This window comes from Oncorhynchus masou, chromosome 13 (assembly GCF_036934945.1).
Source record: "Oncorhynchus masou masou isolate Uvic2021 chromosome 13, UVic_Omas_1.1, whole genome shotgun sequence".
NCBI lineage: Eukaryota > Metazoa > Chordata > Actinopteri > Salmoniformes > Salmonidae > Oncorhynchus > Oncorhynchus masou.
Window position 1 is genome coordinate 59,889,736 of NC_088224.1, and position 21,150 is coordinate 59,910,885.

At 42.0% G+C, this 21,150-nt stretch overlaps 2 protein-coding genes across 2 annotated transcripts; both read right to left on the reverse strand.

Moving 5' to 3' along the window:
• Positions 1 to 2,993: 2,993 nt before the first annotated feature.
• On the reverse strand, positions 2,994 to 14,176 carry prss16 (serine protease 16). The gene is made up of 12 exons (XM_064984534.1): positions 13,874 to 14,176; positions 12,657 to 12,832; positions 11,732 to 11,831; positions 11,382 to 11,511; positions 10,927 to 11,050; positions 10,723 to 10,800; positions 10,468 to 10,515; positions 10,064 to 10,348; positions 6,319 to 6,460; positions 4,822 to 5,001; positions 4,135 to 4,289; positions 2,994 to 3,826 (listed from the first exon to the last, which is right to left on the reverse strand). Exons 1-12 carry the CDS (start codon positions 13,932 to 13,934, stop codon positions 3,767 to 3,769), a joined length of 1,539 nt encoding a protein of 512 aa, XP_064840606.1. The 5' UTR covers positions 13,935 to 14,176; the 3' UTR covers positions 2,994 to 3,766.
• Positions 14,177 to 14,274: 98 nt separating this feature from the next.
• Positions 14,275 to 21,073, reverse strand: ech1 (enoyl CoA hydratase 1, peroxisomal). The gene is made up of 10 exons (XM_064984535.1): positions 20,789 to 21,073; positions 20,125 to 20,293; positions 17,767 to 17,855; positions 17,487 to 17,611; positions 17,328 to 17,376; positions 17,103 to 17,167; positions 15,758 to 15,828; positions 15,533 to 15,604; positions 15,306 to 15,456; positions 14,275 to 15,049 (listed from the first exon to the last, which is right to left on the reverse strand). Exons 1-10 carry the CDS (start codon positions 20,820 to 20,822, stop codon positions 14,945 to 14,947), a joined length of 930 nt encoding a protein of 309 aa, XP_064840607.1. The 5' UTR covers positions 20,823 to 21,073; the 3' UTR covers positions 14,275 to 14,944.
• Positions 21,074 to 21,150: the final 77 nt, after the last annotated feature.

The window sequence follows — 21,150 nt, forward strand, 5'->3', positions numbered from 1 at the left end:
CCTTCCATTTCAATATTATCGCTTGCACAGTGCTCCTTGGGATGTTTAAAGCTTGAGAAATCTTTTTGTATCCAAATCCGGCTTTAAACTTCTTCACAACAGTATCTCGGACATGCCTGGTGTGTTCCTTGTTCTTCATGATGCTCTCTGCGCTTTTAACGGACCTCTGAGACTATCACAGTGCAGGTGCATTTATACGGAGACTTGATTACACACAGGTGGATTGTATTTATCATCATTAGTAATTTAGGTCAACATTGGATCATTCAGAGATCCTCACTGAACTTCTGGAGAGAGTTTGCTGCACTGAAAGTAAAGGGGCTGAATAATTTTGCACGCCCAATTTTTCAATTTTTGATTTGTTAAAAAAGTTTGAAATATCCAATAAATGTGGTTCCACTTCATGATTGTGTCCCACTTGTTGTTGATTCTTCACAAAAAAATACAGTTTTATATCTTTATGTTTGAAGCCTGAAATGTGGCAAAAGGTCGCAAAGTTCAAGGGGGCCGAATACTTTCGCAAGGCACTGTACATACATGGACGTTCCTTTATGCAAGCACCTAATGTACGTGAGTTAATGTGTGTGCTGTGTCCCTTTGTGTCCAAATGTGTGCGTGCGTATGCATGTGTCCTCTTATAGGTGGTTGAGCGTGCACTTGTCTGTGCACTAGTGTGTGCGTTTTCAATCATCATCTTGAATCAACTGTAAGTGCAGATGTGCTGTGACCTGACTAAGATCAGATAAAGTGCGTCTCACCCCCCCCCAGCTCCATTTGTCATGGGCCAGCTGTCGGGCTGCTGTGATTGGTTGTTGTGGGAGACAGATAGCCGATAGGCTCTGATTAATAGAACTGACTCTGGAACTTACTCATTGATCAAGGGAACAGGCGAGGGGGAGGGAGAAGACGGGAGGGAATGAGAGAGAGAAAAAGCATTCCCTGTCGCTCTGTCAGTGCTTGCTGATACCGTGATTGCGTCTGTGTGTGTGTGTGTATAATAAATACATAACGTAACATTGGTGATAAAAGAGCTTGGAAAAAAACCTGCCGGCACTGTAGAGATTAGGAATATTGGTCAGAAGGCCTAAAAGCACAGTGACTCTGTACTGGTACCCCCTGATTTAGCCTCGTAATTGTTATTTTACTGCTGCTCTTTAATTATTTGTTACTTTTATTTTTATTTTTTGTAGGTATTTTTCTTAAAACTGCATTGTTGGTTAAGGGCTTGTAAGCATTTCACTGTAAGGTGAACATCTGTTGTATTTGGCACATGTGACAAATAACATTTGATTTGATCATATTTGGTGAAGGCCTATACTAGTATAGATGTATAGAATGTGATATGGTGATGTTATTAAGTGCGAGAATCTCAGAAGGTTGGTCTCTCTCACTCTCTCTCAATTCAATTCGAAAGGCTTTATTGGCATGGGAAACATGTTTACATTGCCAAAGCAAATGGAAGAGACAAAAAAAAGGGAAGTAAACTAGGGAAACATTAGTAAACATTACACTCACAAAAGTTTGAAAGAACATCGACATTTAAAATATATTATTTGCTATGTACAGTGTTGTAACAATGCGCAACTCGATAAAGTATGATGAAATATGAAGTAAAGATATAAATATGGGTGATATTTACATTGTTGTTTGTGTTGTTTGTGCTCCTCTGGTTGCGCCTATTTCGCCTAACAGATATGGGAGTTCATCAATGTTTGATTTGTTTTCAAATTCTTTGTGTGATCTGTGGGAAATATGTGTCTCTAATGTGGTCACTCTCTCTCTCCATGTTGGAGAATATGTGTGCTTTTCATTCAAATAGGAATATATGCACGACATGGAGAAAAGCATACTGAGCCACCTGGCTAGTCCTCGTGTGTACTCACTCCCAGAACAGGAAGTAGTAAAGGTCTTATCATACCCCACAACCTGGGTATAATTCAAACATCCACCAGAGAGAGACAAGCAAGAAGGAACATGCTGGGGTGTGAGTGAATCTAAACCACACTGTATGTGTGTATCTAAACATTGAGGGGCTCCATGCGGTTGGGTACTGTGGGAAATGGACTGCTGTGTAACTGCTTGAATGTGAATGTGTGCATGGAAGTACAGCACTGAGAGTGTATCTGAGAGTGTATGTGTTATTATGTGTGTGTGTCCTAGTAAAATAAACTGTAGTTTATTATCACTAACAGGAGTTGTGTGTGCGTTGTGTGTGTGATTGAGCTCTCTCTGTAGGGTGGTCAGTAGTGGGAGGTCATGACCTGGTCGAATCCGGGGGAGTGGAGATCATCAATCAGCGAGGGGCAGGCCTGAGCAGCAGGACCATCACCACCCCTCCACCCCTCGGGGTAACAGATGGCCTTGGGACAACTGGCTCTTGCTCACCTCTCTCGTAACTCCCAAACACACACAGTATCTGCACCAACTCAACAATGCACACAAAAAAATAACACATACACACACACTATTTTGCATGCATGGATGACACACACAAACAGATCAGACACCCACACTCTCAAAGTGCAAAGATAATTAAACATACACAAAGACACACATGGTGCTAAATACCTCAATATGCTGGCACATATATTGTTTATGTTAATGTATTCATGAAGACCACTACAAACATGCATGTAAACAAACTCAAACACACAACAGTCTTCAGAGTTTTATCAACTGGAAATGTGCCATTGACTGGATATATGTGTATAGCATTAGCGCCCCCTGCTGAGATTAAAGATTTAAACAGTTAAAAAAGGTGATATTTTAGTCAAGACTATCTTTGTGTATTTAGTCATTTGAATATAATTTCATCATCATCACAGTTTTTGCTCTATACTGAAACCCGACTGCTGACATGCACATTCCTCTGGGATCTTAGTAACCGTGGGCTAATAAACAAAATACAAAAAATAGTTTGGCGGTAAAATATCTCTTAAAATGAATTTCAGTCAACAACAATATCCCACAATCCACAGAAAACAGACACCAGATTATCAGCAAACTTTTATTGATAATACTTTTCCCAACTTGCAGGATTAAATCAAATGAACTCCTCCTAAAAAGATCCACACAAGCTTCAAAGCAATCCAGTACACATTCAGATAATGTTTTGTCTGAGATAACTTCACTGAATCCAGACAAAGGAAAATGTGTGAACAGTCTGTAAACCTTAGAACACTCCATGATGTTAAAGTCGTCTTATACTGAGACTCTCTGGTTAGCTATACGCTACCAGTACGTAGTTAGGAAACTTAAATACTGTGTACAGCATTATAAATGTTTCCCTAAATTACTAAAACTGTCTATTAAAATATAACTTATATACTGGAGTAAATTCAAGCACGCTATAAAAACGTTCAATAAACACAATGAAAATGTTAGAAAAACACTATAAAAACGTTAGGAAAAACGCAAACGTTAGAAAACCACAAACGTAAAAACTAGAAGAACGTTAGAAAAACACCAGGAAAAACCATAGGAAAAACACAAGAAAAACATTAGGAAAACACCAGGAAAAACATCAGGAAAACCATAGAAGAAACACTAGAAAAACGTTAGGAAAACACCAGGAAAAACAATAGGAAAACACTAGAAGAATGTTAGAAAAAAAAACAGAAGAACACCACCTTAGAGGACCTGACCCATGGGGAGAAACATGAAGAGGGGCTCAGTCCACAGCACCATGTGATTCACTGCCCAAAGTTTGATTGGCTGAGTGATGGTCAGGAAGGTCAGATGATCAGGTAACCTGTCGTTGGGTCCATCAGCCCACAAGCTTCCAGGCAGCTTCCTTCAGCCACTTGGCAACTTTCCTCTCAATGGCCTGACAACCAGAGAGAAAAAATACAGATCAGGATGAGGGGAAGAGAAGTTTAAAAATAATATTCACTAATGACATAAGAGCTAGACAATGGGGCAGTTTCCTGGACACAGATTTAGTTTAGTCTTGGACTAACAAGCTATTGACCATTGACCATGCTTTTTTTTGTTTCTGGGAAACCGGCCCAATGTGTTCAATTGAGACATACACTTCTGAAGCACACATTACTCTTCATGTGCCACCAAAGCTCACAGTCAGTGTCTCTCTCAGTTACATCAACTTAGTGTTGTCTAGCCTGCCGTGTGCCGTACTTTGCGGGCCTGCTTCAGGGCGGGGCGGTCTGCAGCGCCGCCGGGGTTCATGTCGGCACAGTGGGAGGTACCCTTGATGAGGATGGTCATATCTTTGTCCTCCTTGTCCAAGTCCTCTTCCAGAACGCTGAGCTCATGCCAGGGGTCAATGTCACCTGACAGAGGTCACAGGTCACAGACCAGAGGGACAGGTCATATACTGACTGTCACACAGAGGAGGTTGGTGGGAGGAGTTACAGGAGGATGGGCTCATTGTAATGGCTGGTCAATCATGTGGTTTCCATATGTTTGATACCATTCCATTGATTCCATTCCAGCCATTACTTTGAGCCTGTCCTCCTCCCACCAACCACCTCTGCTGTCACACAATCACTCACATAGACACAGCACATTGATTCACTGCCAGTGGGTTTAAATTACACTATGATGTAATGAGAGGTAACGGTTTAAACCTCCATCTATCTATCAATCCATTCATCTATCCGGTGGTTGGGCCAGTAACCGAAAGGTCGCTTGGTTCGGATCACCAAGCCATTCTGCCTTCGAACAACAACTGCCACCCAGCACCTCTCTGATTCAGATAGGTTGGGTTAAACGTGGAAGACACATTTCGGCTGAATGCATTCAGTTGTGCAGCTGACAAGGCATCGCCTATCTACTGTATCTATCTGTGAAGTCTCTGCTCACCGTTGACATAGAGCACCCTGTCGGTGTCGGGGTGGTCTCCTCCATAGTACTTGTTGGTGAAGGCGATGTGTCCGGGCAGACTGTGCTGGGGGATGTTGAACACCTCAGGACACAGGTCGGTCTGAGCCTGCAGGGTCAGCATGCGGGAGAAGGGACAGCTGGCGTCCTCACACGTCTGGACTGTCACAACCAAACAAGGATGAGGTAAGCCATAGAAAAACAATGAATTTCTATTGAATTATGATGTGTAGTTGTATTTCTGTAATGTAAGATGCAGCTGGGTGGCTATGGGCATATAGTTAAACAGATCCTATAATGAGTGATACTGTACCAAAGAGTGGGATCTTTGCACAGCTAGTGTTAATGCACTGGGCTTATGAATGTGCTGCTTAGGGGGAAATTAAGTCTGGACTGTTTTTTTTACCCTCCAGTGCTGTGAGCACTCAACTCACTGACTGAAACAAATACCTTGCTTCTACGTGAGGACGTAAGCTTGGTAAATGTACAGTGGGGCCCGAAAATATTGACACCCTTGATAAAGATGAGCAATAATGGCTGTATAAAATAAATTATTCAAATACTGAGCTACATTGTATGCTCAAAAAAATGGGAAATTATATATTTTTATACTAATGCTATTGCTCAGAGAAAGATGTTTAAAAAGACATTTTTTTTCTCAAAGGGAGGGGTCAAAAGTATTCACACCCCTAAAGATTCTTATAAATTAAATAGTCAAAAGGTTAGTATTTGGTCACATTTTCCAAAACTTCGACAGTAATCTGGATGCTACCATGATTACGGATAATCCTAAATGAATCCTGAATAATGATGAGTGAGAAAGTTACAGAGGGTCAAAGATCATACCCCCAAGACATGCTAACCTCCCCTGTTATTGGGAATGGTGCGAGGTTAGCATGTCTTGGGGGTATGATCTTTGACCCTCTGTAACATTCTTACTCATTATTCACAATTCATTCAGAATTATCCGTAACCATGGTAGCATCCACATTACTGTAGAAGTGTTTCGAAACATTATTATTATCTATTCTGATTTATAATAAAGTGACTCCAAAATGACATAATACATTATTTACCATTCATTTCTATTTCTAGCACAAAATAATCTGAAACACAACCAAAAAACTGCAAATGAGTCACAAGCTTAATGTAGTCATTGCATGCTACCCAATACTAAACTTTTGACACCAAATACTTTTTTTATAGGAATATTTAGGGGTGTAAATAATGTTTACTCCTACTGTTATAGAGAAAAACATGTATTACTTCTTAAACAAAATCTCTTTGCTGTTCTAGTATAAAATAGTTTAAGTAAAAAATAATATAATTTCCCATTTTTTTGCATACAATATAATGTAGCTCAGAATGATTTATTTTATACAGTCATTATTGCTCATCTTTATCAAGGGTGTGAATAATTTTGTACCCCTATGTATCTCCTCTAGGAGTGACAGTGTTGTGTGGTGGAGCAGTACTCACAGAAGCCGAACTCAGTACAGGTCTGGTAGTACCACTGTCTCTCTCCATTGTAGGCAGTGTCCAGATTCGTGTTACTCAGGTCCTGGATGGTCTGCTTGTGGGAAGCATCCAGACAGGGCTCCTCGCTTGTGGCCCGGTAGATCTAATACAAACACACACAGTAACAGTGTTCCCTGACTGTTCTACAATCACGCTCCACACTGCCATTTCCCACCTGGACAAAAGGAACACCTATTTGAGAATGCTGTTCATTGACTACAGCGTTCAACACCATAGTCCCACAAAGCTCATCAGTAAGCTAAGGACCCTGGGACTAAACACCTCCCTCTGCAACTGGACCCTGGAGTTTCAGATGGGCCGTCCCTAGGTGGTAAGGGTAGGAAACAACACATCAGCCACGCTGATCCACAACACCGGAGCCTCTCAGGGTAGCGTGCTTAGTCCCCTCTTGTACTCCTTGTTCACCCACGACTGCATGGCCAAACACGACTCCAACACCATCGTTAAGGTTGCTGATGACACAACAGTGGTAGGCTTGATCACGACAAGGATGAGACAGCCTATAGGGAGGAAGTCAGAGACCTCGCAGTGTGGTGCCAGGACAACAACCACTTGCAATTTGCAAAAAACAATCAGATTTTGACAGAAATATGGCTGAGACGCAAAGAAAATTCAAAGAGAGGGGGTACAAAAATGGTTACTGCCATTGAGAAAATTCAAAACAAACCGAGACATGATCTTTTTCAAGGACAGTCTCGCAAAAAGAAGTATTCTTGTGTTCTAACTACCCGCTATTCAAAGTGCTCAGAACAAATGAAGGGAATCGTTCACAAACATCGGCACATTCTAAGATCTGATGACAGTATCGGTAATGTGTTTTCAGACCCCACCTTGATCGTATTCTCGCGGGGCAGAAATCTCAGAGATGAACTGGTAAACTCTGATTTACCACCCCAAGATATCCCTGCACAACATCTATTTGTGCCCCTACTGGATGGAAACTACAAGTGTAATGGCTGTGCTCAATGCAATGGTACTTATAAATGTAGATCCTTCAAACACCCCCAAACAGGGAAACTGATCCCAATCAAAGGTGTTATTACGTGCTCCACTAAGGCAGTTATTTATCTTATAACTTGTCCTTGTGGTAAAAATTATGTGGGTAAAACAAAGCGCAAATTAAAAGTACAAATCTCTGTGCATCGTAGCACCATTAGGTGCAAAAACTCGACTTACCCAGTTGCGGCCCACTTTTTGGAAGCAAACCACTCGATTTCGTCCCTACGTTATATCAGCATCGAACTTGTCACCCTCCATAGGAGAGGGCGTGAACTCGACAATTTATTGTTAGAGAGGCTGCCTGGATCTTTCATTTAAAGACCCTTGCTCCCTTTGGTCTCAACGTAGACTTTGATTTAAAGCCATTCTTGTGATTTTTCTGTTGTAGATGTTTGTAGGCCTATGCAGCCAAATTGTATCTATGATCATATGCTATCCATGTTTTTGGTATGTTATTTTGATATGTGAAGATTAACCAATGATATCAGGCCACACCTGGCCATGATTACAGACACCTGTGTGTGTCCTTTGACACTATATAAACTAGTGACCTGCTGTGTTTGTCATTATACACTGATGAAGACAGCTTGTCTGTCGAAACGTTGGTTATTAAATTACTGTATCTGAGCCCCTAGAGTGTGCGGCTCTCCTTTAATTTTTCAAGTGTTCTACTCCGCTAGCCAGCACCTCGCCTAAATAGGTGTGCTTTTCTTTCGCCTCCAGGACAACAACCAGTACCTTAATGTGAGCAAGACAAAGGAGATGATCATGGACTACAGGAAAAGGAAGGCTGAACAGGCCCCCATTAACATCGACGGGGCTGTAGTGAAGCGGGACGAGAGTTTCAAGTTCCATATCAACAACAAACTATCATGGTCCAAACACACCAAGACAGTTGTAAAGACGGCACGACAACAGCTTTTCCCCCTCGGGAGACTGAAAAGATTTGGCATGGGTCCCCAGATCCTCAAAAAGTTCTACAGCTGCACCATCGAGAGCATCCTGACCGGTTGCATCCCTGCGTAGTTTGGCACCTGCTCGGCATCCGACCGTAAGGCGCTACAGAGGGTAGTGGGTAATACATCACTAGGGCCAAGCTTCCTGCCATCGAGGACCTGTACACTAGGCGGTGTCAGAGGAAGGCCCAAAAGATTGTCAGACTCCAGTCACCCAAGTCATAGACAGTTTTCTCTGATACCGCACGGAAAGCAGTACCGGAGCGTCAAGTCTGGGTCCAAAAGGCTCCTTAACAGCTTCTTCCCCCAAGCTATAAAACAGCTGAACAATTAATCAAATGGCCTCCCTGTACCCCCGCAAACTGACTCAGTACCGGTACCCCTTGTATATAGCCTCGTTATTGTTATGTAATTTTGTTGTGTTACTTTTTATTTTTTACTTTATTTAGTAAATATTTTCTTAACTCTATTTCTTTAAAACTTCTTGGCGCACCCATCCCATTAGCGGGATCATTTTCGTCAACATCCGCTGAATTGCAGAGCGCCAAATTCAAATTAAATTACTAAAAATATTTCATTTTCATGAAATCACAAGTGCAATATAGCAAAACACAACTTGTTGTTAATCCACCTGGCGTGTCAGATTTCAAAAAAACTTTACAGCTAAAGCAAACCAAGCGTTTATGTAAGGATATCTCTCTCAGCAGACAAAACATTACAAACAGCTAGCAGCAAAGTAGATTGGTCACGAAAGTCAGAAAAGCAATAAAATTAAATAAAGGTAAAATCGCTTACCTTTGATTATCTTCAGATGTTTGCACTCACGAGACTCCCAGTTACACAATAAATGTTCCTTTTGTTCCATAAAGATTATTTTTATATCCAAAATACCTCCATTTGGTTGGCGCGTTATGTTCAGTAATCCACAGGCTCGCGAGGTCACGACGGGGCAGACCCAAATTCCAAATAGTATCCGTAAAGTTCGTAGAAACATGTCAAATGTTTTTTATAATCAATCGTTAGGTTGTTTTTACAATAAATAATCAATAATATTTCAACCGGACCGCAGTTTTTTCAATAGGAGAGAGAGAAAATGTCTGCTCCAAGCTGTTGCGCATGCAAAACTCTGCTGGCACCCAGCCATCCACTGACGCTATGTGATCGTTCTTGCTCATTTTTCAGAATAAAAGGCTGAAACTATGTCTAAAGACTGTTCACACCAGGTAGAAGCCATAGGGAAATGAATCTGGTTGATATCCCTTTAAATGGAGGGAAGGCATGCAATGGAACAGGGAGCTTTCAAAATAAAATCCTAGTTGGATTTTCCTCAGGTTTTCACCTGCAATATCAGTTCTGTTACACTCACATACAATATTTTGACAGTTTTGGAAACTTTAGAGTGTTTTCTATCCTAATCTGACAATTACATGCATATTCTAGCTTCTGGACCTGAGAAATAGGCAGTTTAATTTGGGTATGTTTTTCATCCAAACATCAAAATACTGCCCCCTACAATCAACAGGTTTTAACTGCATTTTTGGTGTGGGGCTTGTAAGTAAGAATTTCACTGTAAGGTCTACTACACCTGTTGTATTCGGCGCATTTGACAAATACAATTTGATTAGATCAGTCAAGGCAAGAAGATGCACAACTGTAGATCAATACAGCCCTCTGCTGGTTAATCAATGAATTGTACACACACACACACACACACAAAATACACCTCATACCTGCACCAGCTTAATCAGCCGGTCGTATGCCTCAGTCTCCGAATCGTAGGTCTCTGTCTCATTGGTCATTATTTTACAGATCTCCTCAATAGTCAGGATTCCCCCCTCCTCGTTGTACTCCACGGTTCCCATGACGATGTCGGCCAGGCTCTGCATGACCTCGATCTGGTCCTCCAGATCCTCAGGGATCTCACAGCACCCAAAGTCCTTCCCCACCTCAGTGGCATTTCCTGCAAACAGGGCGGCCTCCACAGCAGCAAAGGCCTCCCAGATGTCCCCCACACACTGGAGGAGAGAGAGAGACAGTGACAGAGAAAGTCAAATCCCACAGTAGGAGACTCACACAGTCAGAAGCTCCAACACATGATTTCAAGCGCCCACATCTACTATAAATGTTGTCAAACCTTATCTGAACCTCCAACGTCCTCGTCCGCAAGGCTCAGACCCACCACCTGGAAGAGAGCAACACCAGGGTTTGTTTTCACCTTTGTCCATACAGCTGAACATAACATCCACCATGCTATTAACACTATAAATAGTGCCACAGTTACTAGTTTGCCTACTACAACTACCACCACTACTACAACAACCACCACCACTACCACTACCACTACTACTACTACTACTACTAAAAGTAATACTAATGATGAGATCTTTACTTTGTTGAAGGTGGAGAAGTCCAGTTTGGCTTTGACAGGAGCAGAGGAGGCCACAGCACCGTAGACCAGGTGAGGGAACTGGAAGAGCAGGAACAGAGAACATGATTTACTATTATTACCATGGAATAGAGTAGACCACCATACAGTAACACTGCTGTCCAGTCCTAAGTATAAATATAGACAGTGTTGTTCTCTCTACTGTACCTTTCCCCTGAGCCAGGCAGACAAGGCCCCAGCATAGGAACCTCCAAAGCTGATCCAGGTATTCTTGTCAGAGAGGTCAAAGCGATCGCTGATGTATTGATGGAATTCTGCGACGTCGGCAAGACTGGAAACCAAGAGATGGCAGAGAAAATGCAATCCAATCTCTGCCCAATTCAAGCCCACTCAAAAGCTCTCTGCCTTTGTCAAGTAGCAACCCACTGGGCACAGACATCAGTTCAACGTCTAGTTTTGATTTACATTTGGTTGAGTTGTCAACTAATGTGAATTCAACATGTAATCAACCAAAGAATGTTACCATGCCATTAGATTTAGGTTCAAAGTTGGGTGAAAAAAATACAAAATACCCTCACGTTGATGACTTTTTGCAAATCCAATCCATTTTCAACATTGATTCAATGTCATCACATTGACTCCCTCCTCCCACCAGTACTCACGCCTGCTGGCTGGACAGGTCTCCCAGGTTCTCAGTCTCCAGGCCATCTTTGTTGATGCTCTCGCCATAGAAACGATGCTCCAGGGCCACAAGCAGGGCCCCGTGCTCCTCAGCCATGTCCACATGGTGGCCTACAGATACACACAAAGCAGGAGCGGGGAGGAAAAATAGGGGGAGGTTAAGAGATGGTTGAGGTATCAACAACACAAAAACCAAAGAACAGGCATTGACTTGTAACTAATGACAAGTATCAAATTCATAACACCTATGTAAGCCTAACTTATCGTGTCAATGCATTTCCACTTTCTTTTCATATTACGTAAGAGCGTGACGGGGGAACTTTGTGTGTACCTGCCAGCACATTGAACTCAGAGATGGGGCCCTCCCCTCCGATGAACAGGAACACTGGGCCATGAGGACGCTCCCAATAGGCTTCATTCACGAAAAACCTCTGAAAGAGAGAGAGGTTGAGAGACGGAAGGGAAGCAAGAGAACAAGAGGGGGGGGCTGCAAATAACCTGTACACAGTGAGGTATAAAAGTGCTTGGACAGCAACTAATGTGTTGTTGCGTTTTGGTTCTGTACTCCAGTACTTTGGAATGGTAGAATGACTGAGGTTAAAGTGCACTGTCAGTGGTATATACATTTGAGTGTAATCACAGCACATCCCCCATTTTGGGGAACAAAAGTATTTGGAAAAATTCACTTACATGTGTATTAAAGTAGTCAAAAGTTTAGTATTTGGTCCCATATTCCTAGCACACAATGACCACATAAAGCTTGTGACTCTACAAACGTGTTGGATGCATTTGCAGTTTGTTTTGTTATTCATGATTATCCATAATCATGGTAGCATCCACAAAAATGTAGACATTAATTTCTAAACATTTACAATAAAAGTAACTCCAAAATGACACAATGCATTATTTACCATTAATTTCTATCTGGCACAAAATTCTCTGAAACACAACCAAATCAAAATGCAAATGCATCCAACAAGCTGTAGTCATTGCGTGCTAGGAATATGGCATCAAATACTAAACTTTTGAATAGTCCAATACACATAAGTGAATTTGTCCTAATACTTTTGGTTCCCTAAATGGGGGGGACTATGTACAAAAAGTGCTGTCACCCTATATGGATGAAAATACCTTCACATTAAAGCTGACAGTCTGCACTTGTATCATTTAAAATACAAAGTGCCGGAGTAGAGAGCCAAAACAACCAAAAATACATTTGGACCTCACTGTAGGTGCACGTATAGGTGGTGGGTCACCTGAGGAAATGTTTCATCGTTTTGACTGTCGAAGTGGTCCAGGGGTTGGTGAATTTTCCCGTCTCTCACTTCGCTCATGGGCTTATGCCCGTTGACTGCGCTCATCAGCACATTCTTCTTCGCTTTCTCATATTGGATTTTACGCACGTGCTCCTTGATCTTCCTCAGAACTCGTCCTATGAAATGTCAAATGTGATATGAAATCCAATGCACTGTGCACAGCAAGAACGACAGGAACGGCAAATATAGAGATAATACGAGCTCAATCGTTTGTAGTTGCGCGTAAAGTCACATATGGACATAAATTACGCACGTATTTGTTGGTCAAACCACGAGAGCCTCCTTAGATTTGAACATCTGAATGTGCGCATATGCAACTCCTTAACAATTTCTACAATTATCTCTCACATTTCGTTCTACAAAAAGTGCTATCTAAACGTGTCACATACATTTTTGGATTGGATACAATTTTGTATTTATTCCTGATGGTCTCAGCACATGGCTTTTGCTGATAAGTTATAACCCTCTGCCACAACCTTATCAGTCTTAATTCATACACGACAGCCAAGCCCATGTTTATTTTATTTTTCATGGGTTTTATTATAATTCAATACATACTTAGTGTTAATAAACCATGTATTAGTTAAGACACTTAAGAACAGAATAAACTTTTATATATGTGCTCAATTCTTAAGCAGCCAATTTCACATAACTATCTAAATATAGCTTCTAGATTATCCAATTTCGTTTCTCTGAAAACCACAATTTCATGGATTCACCTCAATAATTAAAACTATAGGCCTATGCATTAAAATGATATACGATCAACGTGTATATTATATCAGCTTTACACAGACACATGGATGTACTTTCATGTTAGGTATAAAACCTCATATAGGAGCTTAGAGACCCCAAATGATGGATAGGACAATATTAAAATGATCTACTTCTGTTTCATTACAAGCATCATGAAACATCTTAACACATTAAATTAACTTGGCGAAAAACAGTTTTTGAACGCAACTTGTTTACCACTCTTTTACCATGCGTTTTCTTCCTTCAGAAATCACCTCTTACTAAATATTTGGTCAAATTATACATGTTGTGTATTGTTTCCTAGGAACAAGGGTGGCTCAACCCACCCAACTCTGCCCTACCTTATTTTATAATTTGAGTATTTTTTTAAATGATCAGTTCATTATGGATCGTTAACGTACCAGAATAGACGAAGTTCACAAGGAGAAGAAGGATGATACAACGGATGGGAGACAGAAGCATCTTCAGGCCTCCAACTACGACCTCTTTACTGATATAGGTCTACACTATGGTCAACCACCTTGCCGTCTTAATGCGAGGAGAACGCCTGCTTTTATGGCGTGACCAACGTTTTTAGTCCACCCCGGGCTTCCCTGATGCCCACTGTGCATATTTATAGTAAACAAGTCGCCAGTTGAGCGTAATCAAGACGCAGCAAGTGAGTCTGGGCAATAGGCATATCTCCTCCAACGGTGGCAGTGGTCCAAACTAGAACAACACTATGAGCATTGGCTTGGTGAAAGATGCATACACTTCACATTTAGGTATTGAATTGTATGCACAAAGCCTAAAACGCAGCACAAACACTTAACATGTTGAAACAGGGCCCTTAGGCTCAGTTCATCTTTAATAAAAATTAAAAATTAAAAAAAAGGTTTTATGATGCAATCATTTTTATAGATTTACAAAAGTGTGAGGCTGGTTGGTCGAGTACCCAACCTGAATCCTACATGCGGAGCTAGCAAGAGAGAGGCCCCTAACTCTTTAGTTTACAGACAGCTCTGCTTTGGGTGATTCTGACAGACAACAAGGCACCAACACACAAACATATGCATCTGCTGGAGTCAGGAGGCGAAATAAGTCCTTTTCATATTAGCTTAAATGGATAGTTGGTCATTTTGGCATTTATCAACTGACCCAGATGAACTCGTGGACACTATTTGCATGTCTCTGCGTCTAGTATGAAGGAAGTTACGAGGTAGATTTGCGAGCCAACGTTTACTAGCTTAGTGCAAAGACTGGAAGTCTTCGGGTACAGCTAGCATGCTAGAGCGCAAACACTGGAAGTGTTCGGGTACAGCAAAGACTTCCAGCACTATTGTTAGTGTAAGCTATCGCTAACGCCCAAAACTACCTTAATACTGGACGCAGAGACATACAAATTGTATCCACTAGTTCAGTAGATAATCCCCTCCATCCATTCCCCCTCGTCTAAGAAAAGCTGCACTTCAGCCTCTTTCTGCTCCTCAGGTTCAGAGCTTGGAGAAAGTTATTGTTTTAGGACTCTTCTTCTCCATGGAGGCTGCAGCTGACTTCATGACATCCTCCGTCTGCAGCATGCTCATGTTCCACGTTGCCTGAAGACAGGAGAGAGGCAGACTGAACTCTCAGCCTCATTGTGTAATTCATTCTAACTTTTTTCGTTTTTTACATTTCAGATTTTGGACTTCCAATGACATCTACTTTTTTTAAATCCCACCCACCTTATCAGAACACTACGCTTGTTTAAAAGAGACATGGTTATCTATACTGGGTTGTGTTCTTGATAGCCTATGATGTTGCCATGGTGACGTGTGTGATGTTGTGAGCATCCTTGTAAGTACTGAGCCTCACCATGTAGTTCAGGCCCTCTGCCACACTGTGGTCTCTGGAGTAGATCAGGTTGACCTTGGTTCCCTGGACAGCCACAGGGCTGCGGCCTGCTATCTCCCCTGCCATCTCAAGAGCTCCAGCCAACATCGACTCCTTGTCCGGAAATACACGGCTACACAGGAAAAGAGTGTATGAGTACCCAACACACATACACAACAAATACACGCACGCACACTTTGTTTTCATACCTGACTAATCCACTTTCCTTGGCCTCATCGGCGTACATCTTCCTCGCTGTCAGAGCCAACTCATTCACCAGGCTGGAGAGGAAAGAAGATGATACATATGATAAGGGATCTCTCTTCAGAACAATACAGGGAAGCACTCAGTGTTCCTTGGTTTATGAATGCAAGCAGAGGGACTACCACGCAGCATTACGGTGTAATGAACGCATATCAAATGCTTGCTCTTACCTCCGGCTCCCAATGACTTTAGGTAGGCGCTGCAGAGTTCCAACGTCAGCTGCTAGACCAATATCTACTTCCTGTAAAAAAGGCAGACCTTTCACATAACTCAGAGATACAATGCAGATTTAACAAGTATATTTGTCTTATCATTCTGCCTTTCCTCCACTATGAGAGTCCACCTGGTGGTAGCTACAGACAACAGATACCAGTTACGGCCTTTGTAGACGGCACGATTTTAGCTGTCTTATGCCACGATTTTGCCATCCCAGACAAAATGTCCACGTCGTGGGCAAATTTTTAGGTCATAAATGATCATTGGACATCTTAGATCGTTGAGTGTGACAGGGTCTAGGTCTGCAGATTCAGTACCATTACGTCTTGGCTCGTTCAGTGTGACAGGGTCTAGGTCTGCAGATTCAGTAGCACTACGTCTTGGCTCTTTCAGTGTGACAGGGTCTAGGTCTGCAGATTCAGTAGCACTACGTCTTGGCTCTTTCAGTGTGACAGGGTCTAGGTTTGCAGGTTCAGTACCACTACGTCTTGGCTCGTTCAGTGTGACAGGGTCTAGGTCTGCTGGTTCAGTACCACTACGTCTTGGCTCGTTGAGCGTAACAGGGTCTAGGTCTGCCGATTAAGTACCAATACGTGCGGTCATAGTCTTCGACAAAGTTCAGGCAGTGTCCAAATTTTTGGGCCTTTATCGTGTAGTGTGGCTGATGTTACGAGCCGATCCTGGTGACTGACCCATAGGAACACGGCCGGCACTGAGTATGCACACAATAATACAATAGTGAATAGTCAGATTCATATAATAGTTTGATTTAAACGTTTTCATGCAGTGCAAGAAGAGAGATTCCCATAATAACCTTGTTAAGATGACATCTGATATCAGACTACCTGATTGGATTTTGATAAATGCTCAAAATGGCCAATCAAAATAAGCGCTTTACCACAGCGACCATGTTATTTTGGGGAAGCTTATTTGATTGTGAGTTCGACATATGAAGTTTGTGTGTGAAAGCTATTTTAAGATGAATACTTTTAGTTTTTCAAAACTCACTTCACTCGGGCATAAGCATAGTGAGGCTTGCGCTGCTGGCACATGCGCAGATGAAATACACCGCTGTAGTTGATGTATCCTACGTCGGCTGACGGAGCCTCGCAAACCAAGAATGTGATGACAGAACTGAAGCAAATTGTACAATCTGGCCAGGTTGATCGCAGTGTGACGTGATAATCATAAAAAGGTCTGAATCTGACGTAGTCTGCAAAGACCTGTAGATGTCCCCTGGACCTTGGTCCTCATGGAGACGGTCATTGGGGCTGAGGAGATGTATTTAAGCCAACTTACCTTCACCTGAAACCAGGCATCTTGAGTGCAGAGACGGATATCACAGGCTGTGATTAGATCCACACCTAACAGGACACGTACATGTTATAACATGACAAGCCATTACAGCTGTATTACAGAACACCTTCACCGGAGAAGAAACAGTCACATTTTGTAAATAATATATGAAAGCTTTGCAAGGCCTCACGGTCACAAGCAAATCAGTAATATACCACCAAAACTCACCTCCTCCAACACAAGCTCCCTGCACTGCCACAACCACTGGCTTTGGACACTACAAGTAGAAAGGAGGTGGCGGGAAAGAGAATGCATTTTCTTACTTGTTCACTATCAACTCCTAACCTATTGTGCTGGAGTAAGTACTTCACAAGTTCATATACAGACCCTTTCAATGACGCTGAAGGTTTCCTGGTACTTGGCGATGATGCGTCGCATGTTCCAGGATGTCCTGGCCATGTCGTCCCCTTCAGGATGCAAGACTTCACTGGCCATGTCCATCAAGTCTATGCCTACACACAGTCAAATTGCGACAGAGGTTACAGTATACCGGTCTTATTACTGGTATATTGCCATGTTTGGTATACTGTTGGCACAGCCTATTGATAAGCAGCTCTCAGTTCAACCTGAGACAATTGTAAGCTTTTGAGAAACATAATTCTCTTACCAGCTGTGAAGACTTCTCCTGCACCGGAGACGACAACCACCCGGCAATCCGGGTCCTCAGCTATCTGTGTAAAGCACTCCACCATTTCTCTGAAAGAGGATGGATGTACGGTGGAAGACAGGGTTAAAAGAAGAAAATATATTTTTTCAAAGAAATATAGGATGCACATGAATTCATAAGGGAACACAGTGCTGTTGTGCTGAGTTACAAGTACAATTAGAAAGGCGGGAAGGTTTCAGCTGTGTTCAAGTAGTGTTTGGGCCAGTGGTGTAAAGTACTTAAGTAAAAATACTTTAATGTACAACTTAAGCAGTTTTTTGGGGTATCTGTACTTCACTTTTATATGTTTACTCCATACATTTTCCTTGACACCCAAAAGTACTCGTTACATTTTGAATGCTTAGCAGGACAGGAAAATGGTCCAATGAATACACTTCTCAAAAGAACACCATGGCCATCCCTACTGCCTCTGATCTAGTGGACTCACTAAACACACATTCTTAGTTTGTAAATTATGTCTGAGTGTTACAGTGCCTTGCGAAAGTATTCGGCCCCCTTGAACTTTGCGACCTTTTGCCACATTTCAGGCTTCAAACATAAAGATATAAAACTGTATTTTTATGTGAAGAATCAACAACAAGTGGGACACAATCATGAAGTGAAACGACATTTATTGGATATTTCAAACTTTTTTAACAAATCAACAACTGAAAAATTGGGCGTGCAAAATTATTCAGCCCCTTTACTTTCAGTGCAGCAAACTCTCTCCAGAAGTTCAGTGAGGATCTCTGAATGATCCAATGTTGACCTAAATGACTAATGATGATAAATACAATCCACCTGTGTGTAATCAAGTCTCCGTATAAATGCACCTGCTCTGTGATAGTCTCAGAGGTCCGTTAAAAGCGCATAGAGCATCATGAACAAGGAACACACCAGGCAGGTCCGAGATACTGTTGTGAAGAAGTTTAAAGCCGGATTTGGATACAAAAAGATTTCCCAAGCTTTAAACATCCCAAGGAGCACTGTGCAAGCGATAATATGGAAATGGAAGGAGTATCAGACCACTGCAAATCAACCAAGACCTGGCCGTCCCTCTAAACTTTCAGCTCATACAAGGAGAAGACTGATCAGAGATGCAGCCAAGAGGCCCATGATCACTCTGGATGAACTGCAGAGATCTACAGCTGAGGTGGGAGACTCTGTCCATAGGACAACAATCAGTATATTGCACAAATCTGGCCTTTATGGAAGAGTGGCAAGAAGAAAGCCATTTCTTAAAAATATCATAAAAAGTGTTGTTTAAAGTTTGTCACAAGCCACCTGGGAGACACACCAAACATGTGGAAGAAGGTGCTCTGGTCAGATGAAACCAAAATTGAACTTTTTGGCAACAATGCAAAACGTTATGTTTGGCGTAAAAGCAACACAGCTCATCACCCTGACCACACCATCCCCACTGTCAAACATGGTGGTGGCAGCATCATGGTTTGGGCCTGCTTTTCTTCAGCAGGGACAGGGAAGATGGTTAAAATTGTTGGGAAGATGGATGGAGCCAAATTCAGGACCATTCTGGAAGAAAACCTGATGGAGTCTGCAAAAGACCTGAGACTGGGACAGAGATTTGTCTTCCAACAAGACAATGATCCAAAACATAAAGCAAAATCTACAATGGAATGGTTCAAAAATAAACATATCCAGGTGTTAGAATGGCCAAGTCAAAGTCCAGACCTGAATCCAATTGAGAATCTGTGGAAAGAGCTGAAAACTGCTGTTCACAAATGCTCTCCATCCAACCTTACTGAGCTCGAGCTGTTTTGCAAGGAGGAATGGGAAAAAATTCCCTCTCTCGATGTGCAAAACTGATAGACATACCCCAAGCGACTTACAGCTGTAATCGCAGCAAAAGGTGGCGCTACAAAGTATTAACTTAAGGGGGCTGAATAATTTTGCACGCCCAATTTTTCAGTTGTTGATTTGTTAAAAAAGTTTGAAATATCCAATAAATGTCGTTCCACTTCATGATTGTGTCCCACTTGTTGATTCTTCACAAAAAAATATGGTTTTATATCTTTATGTTTGAAGCCTGAAATGTGGCAAAAGGTCGCAAAGTTCAAGGGGGCCGAATACTTTCGCAAGGCACTGTATGTCTCAGTGATCCCCTGGCTATCCATAAACAAATAAAAAACAAGAAAATGGTTCCATCTGGTTGGCAATGATTTATACTTTTAATAATGAAATATTTAAAACCAACCTTTTACTAGGTGACTTTTACTTGAGTAATTTTCTATTAAGGTACTTTTACTCAAGTATGATAATTGTGTTATTTTTCCACCACTGGTTTGGGACAGGTGTTACCTCCAGAAGGCTTTGTTCATGGCATTGCGTTTCTCTGGCCGGTGCAGCTCTATGTGAGTGACAGCAGTGGCAGGTTGACTGACGGACAGGGTGGTAAAAGGAGGAGTGGGGCCCCCCGGAGAGGATATGGCCCTTACAGCACTGAGACCTGGAAGCCATAAACTCCTGTCTGATAATCAGCACCGAAATGAGAGGGAGGGTGATTGAATAACAATGAATTACAACAATACCAAATTCATATTGAATGAGAGCAACACATTTCCGCCAATAGTCAGTTGCACGGTTTAGACCTAAACCACCTTGCTATCCACTCCTATACAGAATAGTTACATAGTAGTCACCTTTCACCTAGTTAGCCAACATGCTAACCAAACACGGTTTATACTAGCTGGAGGTAATTGGCTAGCTAACGTTACTTAGTCAGCTAGCTAAGTGTTGACATCTATGTAAAAAAATAAAGTTACCTAGCAGGCTATAGGCTCTGGTCCGAGTCTCGAATTATTCTATGGTGTTAACCAATTACGTTTGCTAGTACCTGGAGCTTGCTAAGTAGCTAACGTTAGCTGAACGGATGCGACCTACAAAATGCACATTTAGCTAACTTAAGCTACGTTTTAGAGCTGACAAAGCACTGCATCGTAAAACTCACAATAAATGTACTTACTTTTCACGAGAGCTGATCTGATAATGAATGTCATAGCCCTTCGACTAAATCAAACTCGAGAGTAAGAAACAAATGAAAGGCGCAGTTGGTCTACTTGCCGCAACTAGCTGGCTGTCAAGTAAAATGTAGTGTTGTTCAACGCTTATAGCTACAAGCACCAAAGGTATAGAAAGCAGATAAGGGTATTTACTATTACTGTGAGCAAAGAGCGCATGCTGTGAACACAATCTCAAGAGTTGTTCCACTAAACTAGCTGGCATGCTGGTTTTGTACGATTTCTGAGCTACAGCATCTAGGAATCGTCCAAATGCGGCATTCAAAGGGGAAGGATAGGGTCGCTTTTCTAGCCCTTAACGGAATTG